General features: G+C 40.9%; 2 protein-coding genes across 2 annotated transcripts; one reads left to right on the top strand and one right to left on the bottom strand.

The window, feature by feature from the left end:
• Window positions 1–548: 548 nt before the first annotated feature.
• On the top strand, window positions 549–7,638 carry cfap97 (cilia and flagella associated protein 97). Its single transcript, XM_030054895.1, has 5 exons — window positions 549–748; window positions 1,077–2,085; window positions 2,462–2,736; window positions 5,604–5,766; window positions 6,960–7,638. Exons 2-5 carry the CDS (start codon window positions 1,119–1,121, stop codon window positions 7,085–7,087), a joined length of 1,533 nt encoding a protein of 510 aa, XP_029910755.1. The 5' UTR covers window positions 549–748; window positions 1,077–1,118; the 3' UTR covers window positions 7,088–7,638.
• An 805-nt stretch (window positions 7,639–8,443) lies between these two features.
• slc25a4 (solute carrier family 25 member 4) lies at window positions 8,444–10,877 on the bottom strand. Its single transcript, XM_030054601.1, has 4 exons — window positions 10,688–10,877; window positions 9,345–9,831; window positions 9,094–9,234; window positions 8,444–8,970 (listed from the first exon to the last, which is right to left on the bottom strand). Exons 1-4 carry the CDS (start codon window positions 10,796–10,798, stop codon window positions 8,813–8,815), a joined length of 897 nt encoding a protein of 298 aa, XP_029910461.1. The 5' UTR covers window positions 10,799–10,877; the 3' UTR covers window positions 8,444–8,812.
• Window positions 10,878–20,451: the final 9,574 nt, after the last annotated feature.

Here is a 20,451-nt window from a genome sequence, read left to right as displayed (position 1 = left end):
ATATTGACGACATTTAAAAAAAAAAAAAAAATCCTGTGGAGCAATTATATTTCTTTATTCTACTTCACGTTTCATAAATGTTTGCATCCGTGAAACCAACAGCAAAATATAGTATTGTTCATAGCCACTCATTATTAATTTCTATCAGTTGTCCTCTAAATTCAGTTAGTTGTTGTTGGTATTATTATTATTGTTATTATTATTATTATTATTATTATTATTATTTGTTATTGTTACCATCATCATCATCATTATCATCATCATCATCATTTAGCTTATATATAGCTTATATAATCGTATTATTTCACTCTTGTAATTTAATTTAATTTAATTTAATTTAATTTAATTTAATTTAATTTAATTTAATTTAATTTAATTTTTATTTTTATTGCCAAGCTTCAATGAATGTCACGTAAAAAAATAACCACCATAAATATATAATATAATGCGGGTGGTGTTTTTGGCAAGTTAAAGCAATCAGTTCTTAAATGATTTAGAGAATGTTTTGATTTGGAGACAAGACAGAATTGGAGCGTTGTCAGGAAGTGACGTTGCCTAGTTACACACTATGGTTACACAGCCCGTGTCCAGCTCTCTCAGCATCCAGTCCTGACATAACCAGCTATCTTTGATAGGCTACCGAGCAGAAGACATCGTTCCTAACAGGACTAAAGGCTGGATAAATGTAAATGTAATGGCATGACAGCTTGTTTATCGTGCGGCCCAGTCACAGGAGAGAATCTGTCAGGTAACCAAACTGTCAACGTTAGCGTGAGCAACGTGAGCTGTAAGAACACTGCTGCTTAGCACGCCACTGTTTGTGGCTGTGCTAACGTTAGCTAACACAGTCTACACTGGGTAACCGGCTGTGTGTAAATGTGTAAAACTTGGCTCGTTTTGTTGGAGGAAAACCCTCCTCAATTCCAGTGCCGTAGCTAAGTTCTAGCTTTCTAAATCGCTTGCTAAACACCTAAACACCCTGTAATGCTAAGTAACTGTAGCCAGGCTGAAGTTCATGTTGCTGTTACTGTAGCCTAAAAAATGACGCAACGTTTTAACTGTACGCTGTCTTACAGATTCAGCTTTTACTCCTGTGCTAAGTGTTGGGACACACTGACATGTTCAGCCGTCGTGAACTAGAAGGCGAAGTGGACTTTTCTTTTTTTGATAGCGACTGTGACGACAACAACACCAGCAAAGATGAAGGGAAGGAGTTGGACAAGAGTTTGAAAGCTGAAAATGAGAGCCTGTCAGTGCCTGAGCAACTGCATGCCAGACACAGTCAGAGTGCCGGGGCTTTTGTAGGTGGAGGGACAAAAATCCACCCAAAACAAGTGGAGAAGAGCAACACCATTGCAGCAGAAAATAAAGAGTACAGCTATGGATCGCAGACAGAAGAGCTGAGCAGGATATCCACAACATCACTGGTTGCCTGTGCATCAGAAAAAGTGACGCGTGATGGTGGTGACGGTGACGTTTCACGTTTGCACTCTAAAAGACTCAATGAAACATTTATAGCTTTGCTGGCTGAGAGCAGAGAGGTGGATGAGGAGGACGGCTACCACCAGAGTCAAAATGAGAGCGAAGATGATGAGGGGTTATCGTCCACTCATAGGTACTCAGGCTCAAAAGGGAGGAATGGAAGCGCTTGTAAGAAGCTGACAAGAAAGCGTCACCCTCGTAGTCCTTCTCCCCCTTCAACAGAGGCAGGCGCAGACAGCGACACAGACAGCTCCTGTGGCAGTAGCGATGTGAGCTGCAGTTTGGAGCCCCTCACCTTGACCAAGCCAAAGACCTCCCTTGCCTCTTCATCCCCCAGAGTGAGGAGGACCAGCGCAGGTTCAGCAGGGTCTCGAGGTTGGCCTGCCAGCCGTACAGAGGAGTGTGAGGACACGGTGACGGATGTGACCCCCCTCTCCACTCCTGACATAAGCCCAATCCAGTCACTGGACCTGAGCCAGGGATGTAGAGTGACAGAGACTGAATATGGAGGTCTAAAAGAGCTGCAGCCAGAGAGTGTGCCCTCCAGTGGCCTTAGCAACACACCCCAGGATGATGAGAACTCTGATCACGATGTGGATGATTGTAAGTAAAACAGTGGCATTTTTGTCTCAGTCTGTTATTTTTGCTATGCTCCATACTTTATTTGCTTTTTGAGATTTGGATTTAACTTATGGGATAATAAAGTCTACTAAAAGGGGTATTCAATGTTTTTTTTTAGTGTGATCTAGAGATGGTTCTTCAGCACGTAGCCCACCAACAGGGTAAAACTGGACTATAATTGTAGAGCTTGCTGGTCATACATAAACAGGATTGTAACCTAAAAACCAATCCATACTTTACATGTAGTTCTTAGAATACTCACAGTGAATTGTTTCAGAAGTGCATAACACACAGGAATGATAATTTTTAAAAGCAAGTTTTTGTTCACCTTTCCCACAATTGTTCTTTCATCAATAAGGTTCTATCCGTTCAGAGAGTCAAGTTGGAGGTGAGCTGGTCTTCCAGCGTCCTGGAGGGAGGGACAGGAAGAACTACTCTTTCAGCAATGATGAGGTCCGACGCATAGATCGAGAGAACCAGCGGCTTCTGCGAGAGCTGTCGCGCCTGTCCTCCAGGCCAGGAAGTACAGTAGGGAAGAAACCCCAAGCAGCAAAAAACTCACCTGTCGTTCGCCTCTCTCACAGCGCAATCAACAGGCAGCGGGAACAGAAGCGCATCGAGAGGGAGAACCTGGTAAGCTTTATCTCTTGCATGAACACAAGAATTTTATTGATTTTGCCTCAGTGAATCTCCTTGAAAAAATGAGAGAGAGAGAGAGAGAGAGAGAGAGAGAGAGAGAGAGAGAGAGAGAGATTAGGCTAATTAAACCTGACTTAAAAAAGGATCAAATAGTCTAAATTGTCTTTTTTGCTTTATGTAAAAAGAAAAAAAAGAAAAAAGGTTTCATATCAGTGCTTATCAGACAACTTATATACTGATACAAATATACCTGATAATATGGGCTGATTGATATATTGGTCATGCTTCAGTATTTTGTTCATAAGGCATGAAGACTGATGTTATTAATGCAGTGTTCAAAAAACTGTTTTTCCATCTGACCACTATACTACTTCGTAATATCTGATATTACCTGTTACAGATAAGTCTGTATGATGCATTAAGTTTTCCTCATCAGCCTGAGGACAAAACAAAATTCCAGACAGTGTTACTGCATCGCTGATCTCTTCTAAAAACATTTCTTTATCCCTCTTAAATTGCCCTTTTAACTGTTTTTTAATTATCTGTTGATACAGAGACAACAAAAATCAATCTCAGAGCAATCTGAAATACTGAAGTAATGGCTGCGTTTAACATTGTCAAAGTCATGCTATTTGATTCAAATGTTAATTTTGTTGTAGCTTATTACTGCAGATGTGAAGGTGTCTTTATATTTCTAGCCTTTGTGCAATGTGTCCCTGACTGTGTGGTTGTGTATTGTGTGTCCTGAAGTGAATGCTGCTGTAAGGTCACCAGCTACGTAGTTTAGTTGGGGTCTGAGGGATCCTTCAGTGAAAGCAGACACGGATGGGCTTAGACAGATGGTAGCAGGTGGTAGGCTAGCGGCAGTGCCACAGAGTGACATTATTGGAGAGTTCAGCACCCTCAGCCTCCAACCCCTCACCCCACACACCCCACACATTACCTCCACTTGACCACTTAGTGGGAGAGACAAAGGGTCAGACAAGCACCAAGAATAAACTGTGAAGTGATCGTTGGATTAGCAGTTTGAGGCCAGGGTCTTCATAATTTCTGCCAACTTGTGTATTTTCAGTAAAAACAGAAAAATATACTCATTTTCTTCAACATTAATAGCACACTGGTATTTCTCTTGCTCATTATTGCTGATTAGAGAGAGTAATGCCAAAGTAATATTTAGTGCAGCTGTTATTGGGGAATGGGTTCCTATAATTTTCAGAACAGACTGTTCTGAGTCAAGACTCTTGACTCTCTCTACACTGCAAGGCTGCTTTCGCCGTCTCTCCTCTATTCTTGGAGTGAAGTAATTGAATATGCCGTGTGATCAGTGTTTCCACCCCACACATTACAAATGTGAGACACCTCGTTTGTCCTGCATTAAAGCAGAGCTGCTTCTTTGAATTTCAACGTCGATAAACAAGATAATCAACTCTAACATGATGATAAAAGTATAGAGGTATACATGCGTAACAAGATTTAAAAGTGATCGCACACTGGAGTTTCTTTACTTGGCCTCTGGAAGACTTGTGAAATTTAGGGGGAAGGTCTCTTGACCCTCAGCTTGTTTCTTGTGGCATTTCTTTGAGGGGTTTTTGCTTACTAAGGGATTTCCACTCAGCATGCATGTGGGAGTGTGACTGCATGTGTGACATTCAGAGACACTTGCCTACATTGGTTGATTTTCTTCTCAACCAGCCATGCAGTTTTATTGTTTTTGCTCTGAAGGTCCATTTTTATTCTCATGTTTTTGGACTGACCATTTTGTGCTACTTTTGTGAGTTACAATAATCCATACTTACTTTGTTTTTATTAATAATATACAGATAATAAGGTTTTAAATGACATGGAGCTCTTGGTATAGAAGTAGTTTGACTGCTCTCATGTATGATGCACTGAGTAAATCATCTCTAGATCATCAGTGGGAATAAATGCAATCACAGCAAGCAATATTTTTATTCATTTATTTTATCAAAATGCGAGACAAAAATTCTCATTCACCATATAGTTCTCAATCTACTTGCAAACCTAGCATCATTTGAATGTTTGATGGCTGAATTCCTACATAGCGTAGCCACTGGGTACTTTCTTGAAGAGCAGTCAAAATGAATTCTGTTGGTTTTCAGTCTTAATAGCACAACTGTGATGGACAGCTTCTCTGTTCTAGACCTCCTGTAAGCCCATGTATTTTCAAGGTGAAAGATTGTAAAACTATGAAATTTCTCAAGAAAACTCATTAAAAATATGTCACCAACTGTGTAATCCCACACTTGATGGAGAATGTAAAGAAGTGAGATTATTTGCAAATGCTAAATAAGTAGCAAAAACATTTACATTTTTGTTCCCCACACATCTCTATCTGATGCTACAGAGTTAGAATACATACCAAGATTACAATATGATTCCCCATTTGGCACTGACAATGAGATTAATTAACCTAATACTGCCACACCAAGCACTCATTTATACAATCTATATTAACATAACTTTAATTTATAATCTAAGTTATTAAAAATGCATCTAACATTCATACTATTTCATGAGCTTATCATACAAGTAAACAAAATGACTTGCCTCGGTCCTATGGTGGTATGAACTTACTTGGAATGATAACTTAATGGAAACAAAGCTCAAATAGCTGATCCCCAGCTGTCTGTATCTGATGGTAAAGCTGCCAGATTTAAACTTGACCAGCCCTGTCTGCACGTCACAGTTGTACAATAACTTTACAAAGATATTAATTGTTGTTAATTATGAAAAAGACTATATGTTAAGTGCCACCCCAGAACAGGAGAGTATTGGACTTTTGTAAGTGTTATTTGAATAGTATTTACAGGGTGGAAATGTCTCAATACGTTGTCTTTCAGGCATTCCTGAAGAGGTTGGAGTCTGTCAAGCCCACTCCTGGCATGAAGTGCTCAGAGCAGCTGGCAGACTACCAGCGTCAAGCCAGATACCTGGGAGCTTCCTCTTACCCCATCTATAGGTCCACGTCTAAAAAAGAGAGGCCATCCAGCAAGATGCCATCAGGTAGGTGACACATGTCTGAATCCAGACTACATCGATATTTACCTACAGAAACGGTACAGTCACCCAGTGCTGTCGTATAGGGGGGAAAGGTGATGACAATTCTAAGGGCCCACGGCCCACTAGGGTCCACACACAGTTAAAAAGTAACAATGAATGGGGTAGAGGGGCCCACACCAATATTCTTTCAGGGGGCGCAGAATTCCTAGCAACTGCCCTGCAGTCACGTACACACCAAAGTGGTATATGACACATGAGACTGAAACAGTAAATTAGAGTATTTTGTTAGCAAGTGGCAGATTTTAACACTAGGAAAACACTCTGACATTGTACCAGACAAATTAGTACAATATCTAAAGTCTGATATCTGGGAGATGTTATGAATCATCAGATGCTTTTGGGAAACAAGGCCCAGACTGAAATACAGGAACTGCCAGAGTGTGATAACAGTGCTGGATACTCAAAGTCCTGATGAATATCTGAGTAGTTTGGATTCAAACCATTTGCTAAAACTTAAATCATAGCCTGAGAGTAGTTAAATTAATCTGAATTGAACTACTCACATCATCTCACACTCGTCCGATACTGTAGGAATTAAAAATATTGAAAATTAAATGGAGTGTCTGTTTGGTAAGAAACGAGTTTGGCCTCCATTTTCATATTTTCAGCATCTTCATTTTGGATCGCACTGCTATGGAACATTCCTGACAGAGTGCATCCCTGAAAGATCTGTATTTTTGGCACTGCGTTTAAGGTTCACCTTGTTAATGTGTTTTATGTTTCTCAGTGTGAGAACTGAGAATTGAAGATGCTCAGATTCACTGAAATTTAATCTGAGGAATGCACCATTTTACAGGGTATGCTTGACCTGGGGTGAATATAGCTTATTACTTTTCAGTGCTATATATGTTTTTTATCATTGTTGTTTTTTTGTTTGCTTTTTTCATGAGATTTATGATTTTAGGGCCATTGTGACCTAAACTTTAAACAGCTATATTGTGTACACACAATATAGCTAACATAACATAACACATTTTCAGACCAACCATACACGTATGGTTGGTATGAGGTACTGAAAATTTGTAATCACGAAATGTATCCCGTTGTTTAAATGGTGATACTTCTTTTGCCCTATGTTGGGTGTGATGTAGCCTTTTTCACTGGTTCACGCAGAGATCTGTCCTCCTTTTCTGCAGGTAGGAGCCCCAGACCAGCCAGTGCTGCTCACCACGGCTCTAGAGCAGTCTCTGCCACCGTTGACTCCACCACAGCACCTGCAAACCGGTCCAGAAAGGCCTCTGCTCCACGACCAGCTTGGTGCTGAGAACGTCACTTTATTTACAGGAAGTTCAGCCATTTGAATTTTTCCCTTTATTCCAAAACGTAGAGCTCAAAAAGCACAAAGTCTTTTTTACATATAGTGGGAACAGCATACGCTTTGAAATAAATTTTGATTTAGTGTTACTCAAATAATTTAATTGACTGGTCCAGTGAATGTGTTTATGTGCTTATGTGCTGCAAATGAGTGAAGGTGTGTTTAATTTTGGCCCTTTGATCTGAAAGAGAGTAAATGCTTAGCTGAGGGAGCCCTAACTTTGTAAGGTGCTGTGAATATTTTACTTTGGCTTCTGAAAACCATTATAGCTCATTTAAAAAGTGCTTGCTATATTTTTGTATACAGCCTGTACTTGCATAGTTTTGTTGAAATGTTAACAGTGACAGAAATGCCATTAAAAAGAGTGCTGCAAATTGTGCATATGCTCCCATTTATGTCTTTTGTAAAAGAAAAAACATTTCAAATGCTTTTTGATGTAGAGTTATCTTTTTGCTCTCTTGAGAAATTAAAATTTTAAAAATGATTATCTTTTTATTGCAGTTATGTGTTCTTGTTATTGTATCCAGCAGCTTCTTCGAGAGCCAGGAAGTACAGTAGGGGAGAAAACCCAAGCAGAAAAAAAACTCACCTCTCAAATAAGCTTTATTTTAATTAATTTTGAGTAATTAATAATTTGGAAGATGTGCTTTCTTACAGGTTTCTTCATAGCACCAAACTAGCACCTTTTAACGCCTTTTAACATTGTTTCCTCTGCACTTATGTGCAACTGTGGTGCTTTGGGCATTAATTCTAGTTTTGTCCCTCATCTGTCACTGTTTGGGTCTAAGTTTATGTTTCAAGTTGACGCTCTAGTGCTAAATGTTTTATAATCACAATATAATTCTAAAACATCAGGACAACATCTGCTTTAGTTTTAAATAACAGCAAGGCGAAATTACAGTGTTCAATTTGATTTCACATTTTCTCTTGCAGTGGAGGTGCACCACTGCTGAATCAATACAGAGGAAACACTGCTAATAAACTGTTTGAGTACAGATGTCAGACCAATGGTTGTTAAATCACATGTATTAACAGATTGTTGTCAGTCTGTAATGGCTGAATGTTGGGTCAGAGTTGTGTTATTTTTCTGTAATGGCATTTTCATATTTGAATAGTAACCCTATAGAGATTGCTTACCACTTATATATCACAATATGCTTTTATTCAGGCAGTTAGTGTCTTAACTGCACTCTAAAATTAATAAGTGGCAAAGTTGCCATCACAAAAGGAGTTCAGAAACACAAATCTGTAGAACTAATTATTTTATTCTTATTAAAAGAATGTATTTGGGACACATGGGTGAAACATTACACATGGGCCTCAGCAATGGTACAAATTGACAGTAATATGATGGACTAATTGTAAGAGGAGCAAATGCAAGGTCGGTGACTTCATCCTTTGCATCAGCATATAATTCTTGCAGCAATTCCACAGTGCATCCAGCTTGTCCTACTGAAAGACTAGCTGTGCCTTTTTGCACATCTTAGATGGGATATATATACAGATTCCAGAGGAGGCATGTTCACCCAGGCCAAATATGCTTATCTGTCCTGGGCTGTCTCCGAGGAGTACATGCCTACCTTGCACTTCACCACAAGCTGTTATCACTCTATTTTACGAATTAAGACATATGCAATGTGAAGGGTTTCCTTGTGGAGTGGGAGATTAGAATGTTTATGTGAACTTCTTGATCTCATCATAGAGCACCAACACGAAGGCGCCACCCATGCCTCTGATCACGTTGGACCAGGCACCCTTGAAGAAAGCTCTGGATCCCTCGTCCTTCATGATCTTCCTCCAGCAATCAATTGTGCCCTTGTACATGATGTCAGCTGTTGAAAGGAGCACATTGGATTAGTAACGCCAAATTGCGTGCGTAATTGCGCCAAAGTATAGATCTGATACTGGCATGTCATTATAATCATCATGTAACTTCACGGGTACAAGTGACTCACCTCCTTTGCGTCCAGACTGCATCATCATACGACGTCTGACGGTGTCGAAGGGGTACGAGACAAGACCGGCTGCAGCGGTGACAGTCTGGGCGATCATCCAGCTGACAACGATGTGCGTGTTTTTGGGATCTGGCAGCATACCTGCATGAATTAAGATAATGGGTCAAAGGCTGTAAGTTCCTCTCTCTTCTCGTGGTAATGTTTGGCTATTACAACAATACAATGAGGTCAATGCGAGCAGATTTGCGCACCTTTAGCTGTGTCGAAGCATCCGAAGTAGGCCGCTCTGTAGATGATGATACCCTGGACAGACACGTTGAACCCGAGGTACAGACCCTTGATGCCATCGGTTTTGAAGATCTTAGAGATGCAGTTTCCAAGACCGGTGAACTCTCTCTCGGCTGAGCCCTTGCCAATGTCGGCAGCAAGCCTTGTTCTGGCGAAGTCAAGGGGGTACACAAAGCAGAGGGAGGTGGCACCAGCAGCTCCACCAGATGCCAGGTTTCCAGCAAAATAACGCCAGAACTGTGTTTTTTGATCCACTCCACCGAGGAAGATCTTCTTGTACTTGTCTTTGAAGGCGAAGTTGAGCGCTTGGGTGGGGAAGTAACGGATCACATTGGCCAGGTTGCCTCTCCAGAAGGAAATAAAGCCCTGTTCTTTGGGGATTCTAATAACACAGTCCATGATTCCCTTGTACTGTGTCGCTGCGGTGATCTGTTTGCTGGCATGCTGGACCTGTAGGGGAAGAAAAACACAAAATAATCATAAAAAGGCACAGACAAGCCTTCAAATTATGGTCAGGTGTCGAGCAGAAAATTGCGTAAAGGTACTTCATCGTGGCTTTGTTGTTTTCTGAGTAAGAAATAAGTTTTACAGCAGTTTACATAAATCATATATTAATATTTACATCATCCTAGTCGATGCTCAGTGTTCTTTGGGAAGCCCTTCTGAAGTTGTAATTGGCTACAGGCCCACTCCTTAATGTCACTTGAGAAAAGACTGTGCGTATTGGGTTGCATACTCAGGTTAAATTTAGCAATTTCCTTACACTGAATATTACTGCGGTCACGTTTTATATTGTCAGAATAATTAACCAATTGCATATATAAATGTGCACCGTAAACTTTGCCCAATGGGGCCTACAATTGTGCATTTCCCTGACACTAAAAGTATACACATAAAGGATATTCTACGATTTGCCTATAAATAATTCATAGCGCTACATCAAGCTTGAATCGCCACTAATTTTGTTACAGTGAAAGGCAAACCAGTCAGAGCACCGTCACTCTCACCAATAAAGCAGCAACACTGGAGAGCCATACATCCAGAGCGCGAAAATCATCTCCACATTGAGAAGGGAGTTCCCACATGCTCTATGCCATTATGCAACCATACTAATTAGACCTTATGCACTGCGTAGCTTGATTTACCTAGAGAGGTATGAAGTTATTCACAAACAGATTTTATCCAATTCGATTTTACACTTTTAGCGTTTGGTTTTGCCAATTAGCCAGGCTTTACGCACGCTTTACGCACAAGACAGCGTGTTACGCCTTTATGCGGTGGGTGACATTTGACTCAATTATCTTACCTGCAGCAATAACTTGACTCTCTCAATGGGAGCAACAGCTGTTTTGGAGATGGCAGCGGCAATACCACCGGCCAAAAAGTCCTTCATAAAGCTGATCACCGCGTCCGACATGGTTGGATTTTTCTCGTCGCTCTGCAGTGGTGAGACCCTGAACTGCTCCAAACCTCACCAAGGTCCTCAAGGAAACCCAATGCCCCTCCAAGTGGACGAAGCACCCCCATCACCCCTAATATATCAGAGGAATTTATCGCGAGAATGCCGCATGATGGATTTGCAGTTTGTCGAACAGATAAACGAGGCCGAATAAATATCCGAGGCTAAAGTTCAACTTGTACGCCATGTTCACGAAATAAAGAGGGGGGCCAATTTCCTGGGGACATTTAAAGGGCATTATCAACTAAATTACTAATAAGGATATTGCTTCTGCCATTGAACTTCTCGGTAAACATTAGAAGTTTGTTTGGCATCTCATGTTATCCTCATCATGTGGAAGTCTCTAAAATCAAGCCTTCTTAATGCAGGCCTCCTCATCCATACTCCAATTATTTGAGATGAAATTATATGAGATGATTATTATAAGATGAAAACGGAACGCATGAATGAATGAATGAATGAATGAATGAATTGGGATGTTTATGTGAACTTCTTAATGTCTTCATAGAGCTTTTCGGTAGTTTTGTTCACACACGCGCACTGAAAGCAAATATTAATAAGAAAAGTTATTCTTTTAGAGCCACACAGATCTAAAATCAACTCTGCTGATCTTAAGTTCATGGACACGTGCGGTCAAAGTATGATTTGTGCGTGATGTGTCATAATATGGCAGGGGATGGCTGTAACACCGAGCCGAAGCAGGAAAAGTGTGAGGCCCAATCACAAAATCCGAGACTGTTTGACGTTTCCCCACTGCAGTAGTTAAGTTTGATGCACGCTCACTTTTGGCACCTGTTGGTTGCAGGGCGACCAGAGCCGCATCAAGCACGCCAGAGATACCGGAAGCAACACGGGAACCCCCTTTTTGTTCTTTCAAAATAAAAAAGACACTACTATACCCCAGGGACACGAAACGGCTGTTCGTCAATAAGGGTTTTGCTTTGAAAGTTGTAACCATAAATCCTAATGTTTTATTCTGGCAGGCTTCCCACCGGTCGGGGCAGCTGCCAGCAGTTTTGTCAGGAAAAGGGGAATATGATACGGGCAGTTATTCTGCGCTTAGACCCGTTTGGAAAATGAGCGGTGTTGGCCGCACACTGACGCGCAACTTGCGGTCAGCCAATGTGACCATGTCTTATTCATAAATGCCACAAAACCGCCTGCGCAAAACCTATAGTCCACAGAAGATAAACACTCTAGAAGTGATCAGCCTTGGATATAAGTGTTTGTTACATTTTGCCACCTAAACTTGATCCCATGCAAGTTGCCTGTATGGCGTGAAACAACAGTTCACATGTCTTCGCTGACAGCCTGCTGTTGCTCCGAATTCAAGGTGGTCAGGATACTTGTTCTTAACCAAAGCTATGGGAAGCTCGGGGGTTCTTAGTGGGGTGGGCTTTCTTGCTGGGAGGAACACCTTTCCCAGTCCCAGTCGATCTTTGAAAACCGATAAAGGGCATCGGGCGCTGTCTCTTTCGTTACAATCAGCGCCCCCATAAATCACCACTTGGCGACGCTGGTTTACTGTGGATGTAGTCATGGCTGGGCAAGTTGGTAGGCTACAGCCTTGCTCATACTAATACTAATTTTTGATGACAACAAATTTAACAGCCAGGATGTTTCCATCCTTGTCATGTCACCAACAGACGGGAGTAAATTTGTTTTAATTTGATTTAATTATTCCACACATTTAATAGGAGATGCTGTTTTGGCACTGTTCTGTGAGATGTGATTGTTTCTGCCAATCAGACTAGGTCTCTAACAGGTTGAAATAGCATATATTTGAGTCCTCACTTCATAATGCAGTGTGATTTTTCCTGCATTTCCTGCATCAATGGTGCTGAAAATGGCCAACTCATGCAAGTAACTGTAACAATTACCAGTCAAACAGATACCAGACAGCTACCAAGTCTGTCATCCGACTCTGCCTTTCTATGCATGTTGTGGCGTAGACTGACCAGTGGATGGCAGCAGAAAGCTGGGCTTCATGGAGGATCAGCACCAACGTCCACAGAGCTCAAGTCTGTGTCCCAATAAAACAGGTGTCTCTCCTTATTTACCCCATGCTGCACACAAAACAATACTAATAATGCAATACTTTCTTGATCCCCATAGGGAAACTCTCTTTTCTCTAGTCCCCTCCAGGCAGGTCAGAGTGCACGGTCAGCAGAACAGCAGCTTTAGAGCAGAGAGGGATTCAGTGTCTTGCTTAAATATACTTAAGTAGCAGATGCTTGAATTTGCCATTCACAAGTGAAAATCATACTTTGTGGTTGCATGACACAGAGGCAATTATCATATTTGAGTTGGTCAGCTTGCCCTGTATGCTTTTTTTTTTTAATCACAGCACCCATGTTCTGAGCTATGACGGAGGCTCTAATTTCATGGCATGGTTTAAGCCTCCTGTTTGATCTGTATTTAATATATTTTTACATCATGTGCTATTCATTTTCTCTGCCTTATCAGCAAAATTCCTACGATTATTGTCATTACACTAGTGACGCACCAGTTTGATTGAAGAAGTTATCTGAATGCAGTTCCCTGTTTGTCTCATTTTATTACAACATGCTGTCTTTTTTTTCACTCCTTAGAAATCTCTTTTTTTCTGGACTTGGGAAAGTGGCTGCTCAGTTAGTTCAGCGGGTATGAGTTGATCTTGGGGATGGGTGGGGGTTTGGATTTGCATTTTGAGTATGAAGAGCCACAGTTAAGAGCTGCAGGTGTCAGACGGTTAGAACCCCCTACACACACACACACACACACACACGCACACACGCACACACGCACACACACACACACACACACACACACACACACACACACACAGATACTCACAGACACAAAGCATTTGAACATATCCCTTACGCCAATACAGTCATTGATACTATCTTTTGGGAGGCACTGGTGACAACCGTCTTTATTTTCCTTCCACCCCCTACTGTCCACCTTAGATCAGCAGAGATTCCAGGATAATAGAGATTATGAATGTCAGACAGGGTTAAAACCACAGATATTCGGGTCAAAACTCACCAGCATGGGACAACTGGCTGTTTCAGACATCAGCATATGATTCAGGCTGAATTTCAGGTCTCATTGTTTTCATTTTCTTAAATTGCAATTGAGGCAACACTCATTCCACAACCTGCCATTTTCTCCTAATAATGAAAAATAGCTCACCAATAATTGATTACATTTTTTAAACAAGAGCTATAACTGAGTTATTAGCTGTGCTGTGATGTAGCATAGTCAATTATATACTATGATTGAAGACGCTCAATAGTTAGAATAACCCACACAGGTGATTTTTTTTTTTCATTGTTTCTTTTCCAAAATCACTATTTTACATTTACAGTTCTCTAGAAATTTACTATACAAGTAGCATCAACCGTAAGTAATGTCTGTAAGTAAGTAAACCATACATGGCATGTATTACATCTTGCAGCTGACAATAATTTCCGGCAGTTTTTACCGATAGCAACGGAGCTATAAGTGAATAAAATCTTGGATCCTTTGAAAGAGAAAAGCACTTTGGCTGTTTATACCTTAACAATGCCAGATCCTAGCCGTCTCCTGTTTAAAAAGACAATCCTCTTGCCTCACGTCCAGCAGGGCAGGAGGCACACTGGGCACTCCTCTGTGGACAGAGGAGCAGAGATCTGCAGGGCACAGGGGGAAGGAGATTATTTAAGTGTTTCCCTCTTCTCTTTGGTGCCACTCTTGGCCTGTTTTCATAAATGTTAAAGAAGCTGACAGATGAGTCAAAGGCTCATGTGTGTGTAAAAGGCACATGTGTGTGTGTTTTAAAAAAAAAAAAAAAGAGAGAGAGAGAGAGAGAGAGAGCATCATGCAGCTGATGTTTCTCACCCGCAGTCAGGGCAGTGGCAGTGGCAGAGCAGCCGTAGTGGACAGACAGGAGTGCATGCGCGCACACACAAACACACACACACACACACACACACACACACACACACACACACACACACACACTGAAGTGAAGGAGGAGGCCTGAGAAATCTCCATGACCAATCAGGAAGACCTGGAGACACACAGTCAGTGGGGGACGGAGGGATGGATAGGGTGGGAGGGGGGGTGGAAGGTGAAGGTGGGGGGCAGAAGACTGAGAGACGTTGGGACAGAATGAAAGGGGTTCGTGAGAGAGAGGGGTGGGGTGAAAGAAAAAAGGGAGAGAAGACGAGAGTAGCACTGCTGGTGGAGAGGAAAATGAGAGAGAGAGAGAGAGACAGAGAGAGAGAGAGAGAAGAAGAGCAGGAAGTCTCAGGTTAGACGCAGGGGTCAAATGACTGTGAACTCTGTAAACTCATTATCCATTGGTGTTTGGCACTGAAAATGTCTGAGTGACAGGACTTTTTCACAAGTCTCCAGCAACTGTGCATGTGTAGCTGTCTTCTGAAAATGTTTGCTGGTCTAGTAAACCTTTGCAGAGTCTGAACATCTACAGTTTATATAATTGAGCTTTAAAGTTTTGATAGGAAATCACATGCTGGCTGTAAACCTCAGGATTTAGTGACTTGGTGGCCCTGATTCTAAAACATTCAATACATAAGGGAGCACAGGTGTTAACTCTAACTGTAGTTGCTGAAATAGTTATTTAATATAGTTATATACTGAAACACTTTCTATACGGTCAAGGCATATCATTGGACATGGAGAAATCTGCAGATAATTTTGTCACTGAGTTCTTGGAACGTTTCACCTACCTTGATTTCCAAATGGGAAGTAATATATATAAGCCATGCTGATTTTTCTTGATTTAGTGGAACTTTAAGAACTGTACCAGCACCACAAGGGCATTATTTGAGAATAAAATGATTGGCTATGTCAAGATGAACAATTTAAGATATAAATAGTGAATATTCAAGCCATATAATTCTCTAGAGTCAGTTGATCAATTGATGGAATGCCATGACTCAAAGTGTCGTCACTTGATGAGTGCTATTTCAGGAAATTACTTATAGGGAGGATACAGGGCCTCCTTGGCCTTTGCTTAATTGGCACTATATCATTTTTTGATTTGTTTTTTTCAGCATAAATCATACAACTACGCAAATTGGTATGGCTTTATCACACAGTGACCCTTTCTTGAGCTGTTCCACTCAACTAACAGTGTCACAGTGTTTATACGTCCGCTGCGAGTTTGGGACTAAGAGACTGAAAAGTATGCAGAGGCAGGGCTCAATTTATCAACACTCCTACAGATTAAGGGTCTAAATTGGATAAAGTGGTCAAAGTAAACTTTGCTCACAGTCCATTTTCAGGGTTTAGGGAGGCTTCAGGATACAAATTACTGGGATCAGCTCCTCTTTTATTGAGGAAGAGAGACAGATAGGGCATGTAGAATCACATTTGTGTGTATTACTTTTTATAAGGTGTGATCTCAAACCTGTTTCTGTCTTCTTTATGTTTTGTTTAGGGTGTTAAGACAACCTTATTGCCATCACTTTCATCATGGTTATGTTTGGTGAAAGGTGCTTTGATGTGTCTTCATCTCCCACCCACAAATATCTGTGTGTGTCCAAATAAAGATTTAATTAATTTCACTTCTTTTAATATAAGCATTGAAACACAACTGCCACACATGAGTAATCTGGATAACATTGTTATATATTCTAATGATCAGGCTATCAGAGCTAATGTAAACTGGTTAACATTTACTTGAACCAATGCTTGAGCTCCCCAAATGTTAGCAGGTGCACAAATGTACTTATGCAGTTACTGAATTAAAAACTCCCACAACAGAAAGTGTGATCAGAATTACAATTCCCTTTTCTTTGCGGTGAGAATGCACACTCTTTACTATCCAGTGCCTGTTGTCTTCATACCAAAGTGTGGGAAGTTTTAAATACCAGGGGTCTGCCCTCATTCATGAAGCCAGAATACCACTGGGCCAGCGGTCAGTCCTTACCAACTAATCAGTTCAGAAGAGTAATGTGTTTGTAGCATCCTTAAGACCATGTGCCCTCTCCTAAGTGTGTGAACCAGATGAGACCTTTCCTTTCTTGATACTCTATTCAATAAGACAACAACCTCTCCAAAACTCAAGGCAGTTAAGAGCAGCTGAAACGTCCTTAACAGCCCTCAGTAGTGAAGTTATCTTTGCTGTGAAATAATCTCATCTGGAATTTGAGCATGTAACGAGGGAAAGTTTGGCAAACAACTTGGTAAGACTTCATCCTTTCATAGCTCTATATTGTTAAAATGCGACTGGATGTAAGTAAACATGCTGGCTTTAATATAGATGTCATCACCAAGCCTAACGTCAGAGTGAAGAACTATGTTATTTGTGAGAAAACTCATTTCAGTAGGAGAAGGTTTGTGTCCGCCTGGTGGAGAGAACATAACCGTGTTCAGTGTGTTCAGAGTGTTTAGTGTGAAAATCACAAAATAAATATCATGGTTTTGTATAGACCAAGTCTTTGGAAACATTTGTCTCTCATCTTTATTGCAAGCATTTTGACAGCATATTTAAATGTTTGTCATAAATTAAATAATAAGTTGTAAAGTTTACTTTATTCTCCTAATGAACACAATTTAAAATAAATACATGACTGGTGCACTCACAGGCAGATAATCCACTTTATTTATATAGCACAATTTTAACAAACAAAGTTTTCCACAAGATAAAACACCACAAGATAACACAATAGAAGCAGAAAAAAAGGTAAAATAAAAAGGTAAAATACACAATAGGGTAACACAATAGGATAACACGATAAAATAGGATAGGATAAGACAGTGTATAATGTGGAAAGGAGGAATACAACAAGTGCAAGTTGAAAATAATTTATATCTACTAATGTAACTCTGCTTGGTTGGAGGACAAAAGGTACTTGCATCTCGTTTCATTTATGTTAAGGGTTGTGATTGCTTTCAAGGAAATCTTGGATTCACATTTTCCAAAATTTGGAGTAAAACTCTTATACTTTCACATTGTTTAATAAGTCCAGTACCAAACAAAATACTATTCTATTTGATTCGATTCTGTTATGTTTCACTTCCTAACTACCTTCTTCACATTTATTACACCCCCCCATACACACCTTAATAGCTTATTTGGCTGCAAAATAAGACCTAAATATCATCAGTGTATTGCCCAATGCAGTGTCTTTATGCTCATCATGTCAAATTGATTAGATGGTTTAAGATTAGACAGCACAAGATCATCCAAAGACCTGAAAAGTAGATTAGTGTGAGAGAGCCTCAATACCTTTGATAAATCAATTTGTTTTGATGAGTGTGCCTCTGTGTGTGTGTGTGTGTGTGTGTGTGTGTGTGTGTGTGAGAGAGAGAGAGAGAGAGAGGGACAGAGAGAGAGGTCTGCGTGGGTGTGTGTTGTGCTTGTGTGTTAGTGTGCCTGACGATGCACCACTGATCCTTTGATTGAGGGCTCAGTCTCAGGCTGAGCGTCCATATCGATGTGATGGCCGGAGCGAGGGCTGATTGACCTCGTGACCTTTCTGTGTGGGGCGGCGGTCCTCCATGTCCAGGGCTCCTGTCAGCGGGTTAATGAGCGACGGCTGCTCGGGGCATTGTAGGCCTTGGCTAAGTGACCAGGCCGGATGACCACCCTCTGTTCTGACCCCTCCACCTCTCTACGGCCACCCCTAACCAGCACCCCACCCTGCTCCCCCCGCTCCCCCTGGTCCCCCTGCTCACTTAAGCCCAGGTTTGTACAGCTGCTGGACAGGCTTTCCCTGGTCGACAACGGAAATGTTCACTACCCCATCGTCATGGTAGTCCGGGACAGAGCAGGGGCCCTCCCAGCACAGGCTCACACACACACACACACACACACACACACACACACACACACACACACACACACACACACACACACAAACTCTATCTATCTATCTATCTCTATCTAAAGCTGGATGTGCATCAGTAGAATCAGGTACTACTATTAGCGTTTTACTGTTTGAAAATGCTATCAGTGCAAAATACACTAAACTCGTTTTGCATGTTATACGTAAAGAGTGTGAACGTTGGCATACATTTTGCAATATAAACAATGTTGTGATGTGTCTTGTGTCTTGTGTCACAAAATCTGCTCAAAATAGCAGTTATTAGCCCTGCTGGATGCCTTTTTTTAAATTAAAAAGCAGATTTTTTTCTATTGTATTTTAGACATCAGAGAACAAAACATGCAAAGAGAAATTTGTAATTTGCTTATTTGGCAAAGTGAGGTACAATGTGAGCAGACATGTTGGCATTTTATCATGCAAACTTGGAAAGGGATGCACATCAAATACACATCTGAGCTTTTCTTTTTCACGAGTGTTTTAACTTTTACTTTTGTCTAATGATGTCCTTCATACGGTCAGCAGATTTGGCCTGCGATGTAACAGGATCGCTTCTTGGTGCACGTGAAGTACTTTTTAGGCTTCAGCTCAGCCAGCAAAAGAACAGCTGAAAACAGCCCATCCCAGTGTAGACGTTTGTTAAAGTGAACAGGGTAATGAATTTTAAACTGCTATAGTAACAGCTCTCAGACATGTGGTTTTAGTGTGTGAGCATGGCTGAGTGTGTGTGTGTGTGGTTGGGATTTGTGATTGTGTCTGTGTCTATGTATCTCTGTATGAATGTAGGGGATATGTGCATAAATGGGAGTGGGGGCTGGGAGTCAGCCTCTGTGTACGTGTGTGTATGTGCTGAGGATAAAGACCTAGCAAACCAGCCTGGCTTAGTTGACAGGTGACAAGGGTTGTTTTGAAAGGGGATTTTGTAATACCAACAGTGAGGAAAAAGCCGGGGTACCAAGGGACTTCTGAAAAGAGAGAAAGAGGACTTTTCTTCTGGCAGTGAAGGAAGAGAGAAAGGGCCTGCAAGGCTTCTAGGGACTTAAGGATCTCACTAATCAAACTGCTCCACCGTCTAGCGCTCTCATTTTTATTCAAAACGTAGAAATGCTAAATCATTCCAATCGGATTGATCCCTGTGTCAGTGCCTGTGTGGTATTTTCATTCTCTTCTTTCCGCCGTGTCCTCAACTTTGACATATCAGTCAAGCAAGGACAGAGCTGTTACAAAGAGCGCTGATCCAGAGGCAGCCTAATGGTTAAAAAGTGGCATTTTAAATGTTGTTGTAAAATTAGCATAAATTAACAGGCTCCCTTGAGAGTAATTGCTTGATGTCAACATGTTGTTGTTGTTTATTTGCGCTGAAAATTTGATTCTGCATCCTCAGATGTGTCTTGTATAATATTTGTGTTTTATGTGTGTCTGACAGATGAGAACAGATGAGTGTGAATGAATGTGAGTAGCAGCTCATAATTTACTCACAATGCATAATGTAATAAATAAAGTTAAAAAATACAGTGTAAAAATCTGCTTATATTTAAATGTAGAACACATAAAATAACTCCTAGCACACAATGTAACAAGTTAATCAGTTATTGCCGGTTATTTATAACATTATAATCAGATGTGTTCACATGATAATGCAATAGCTTTATGTGTAATGCAATAAAATATAATCTGAGGTTTTAGCTGATTGTGTAAAGTTTTTATTTGATCAGCAATTTACTCAACCTTTGACTGCTGACACACACACACACATACATGCACACACACACACGCACCCACTCACACATG

The sequence above is a fragment of the Myripristis murdjan genome, chromosome 1, assembly GCF_902150065.1.
Source record: "Myripristis murdjan chromosome 1, fMyrMur1.1, whole genome shotgun sequence".
In the NCBI taxonomy this organism is placed as follows: domain Eukaryota; kingdom Metazoa; phylum Chordata; class Actinopteri; order Holocentriformes; family Holocentridae; genus Myripristis; species Myripristis murdjan.
This window is presented reverse-complemented; position numbering and strand designations above follow the sequence as displayed.

What these genes read in the sequence shown, in the direction of transcription:
- slc25a4 (XM_030054601.1), bottom strand. Translation starts at nt 10,798, where the DNA reads ATGTCGGACGCGGTGATCAGCTTTATGAAGGACTTTTTGGCCGGTGGT. An exon ending in ATGCTTCGACACAGCTAAAG is followed by an intron (nt 9,235 to 9,344) that starts GTGCGCAAATCT and finishes TAATTCATGCAG; the next exon opens with GTATGCTGCCAGATCCCAAA. An exon ending in GCAGTCTGGACGCAAAGGAG is followed by an intron (nt 8,971 to 9,093) that starts GTGAGTCACTTG and finishes TCCTTTCAACAG; the next exon opens with CTGACATCATGTACAAGGGC.
- cfap97 (XM_030054895.1), top strand. Translation starts at nt 1,119, where the DNA reads ATGTTCAGCCGTCGTGAACTAGAAGGCGAAGTGGACTTTTCTTTTTTT. An exon ending in TGATCACGATGTGGATGATT is followed by an intron (nt 2,086 to 2,461) that starts GTAAGTAAAACA and finishes TTCATCAATAAG; the next exon opens with GTTCTATCCGTTCAGAGAGT. An exon ending in GCATCGAGAGGGAGAACCTG is followed by an intron (nt 2,737 to 5,603) that starts GTAAGCTTTATC and finishes GTTGTCTTTCAG; the next exon opens with GCATTCCTGAAGAGGTTGGA.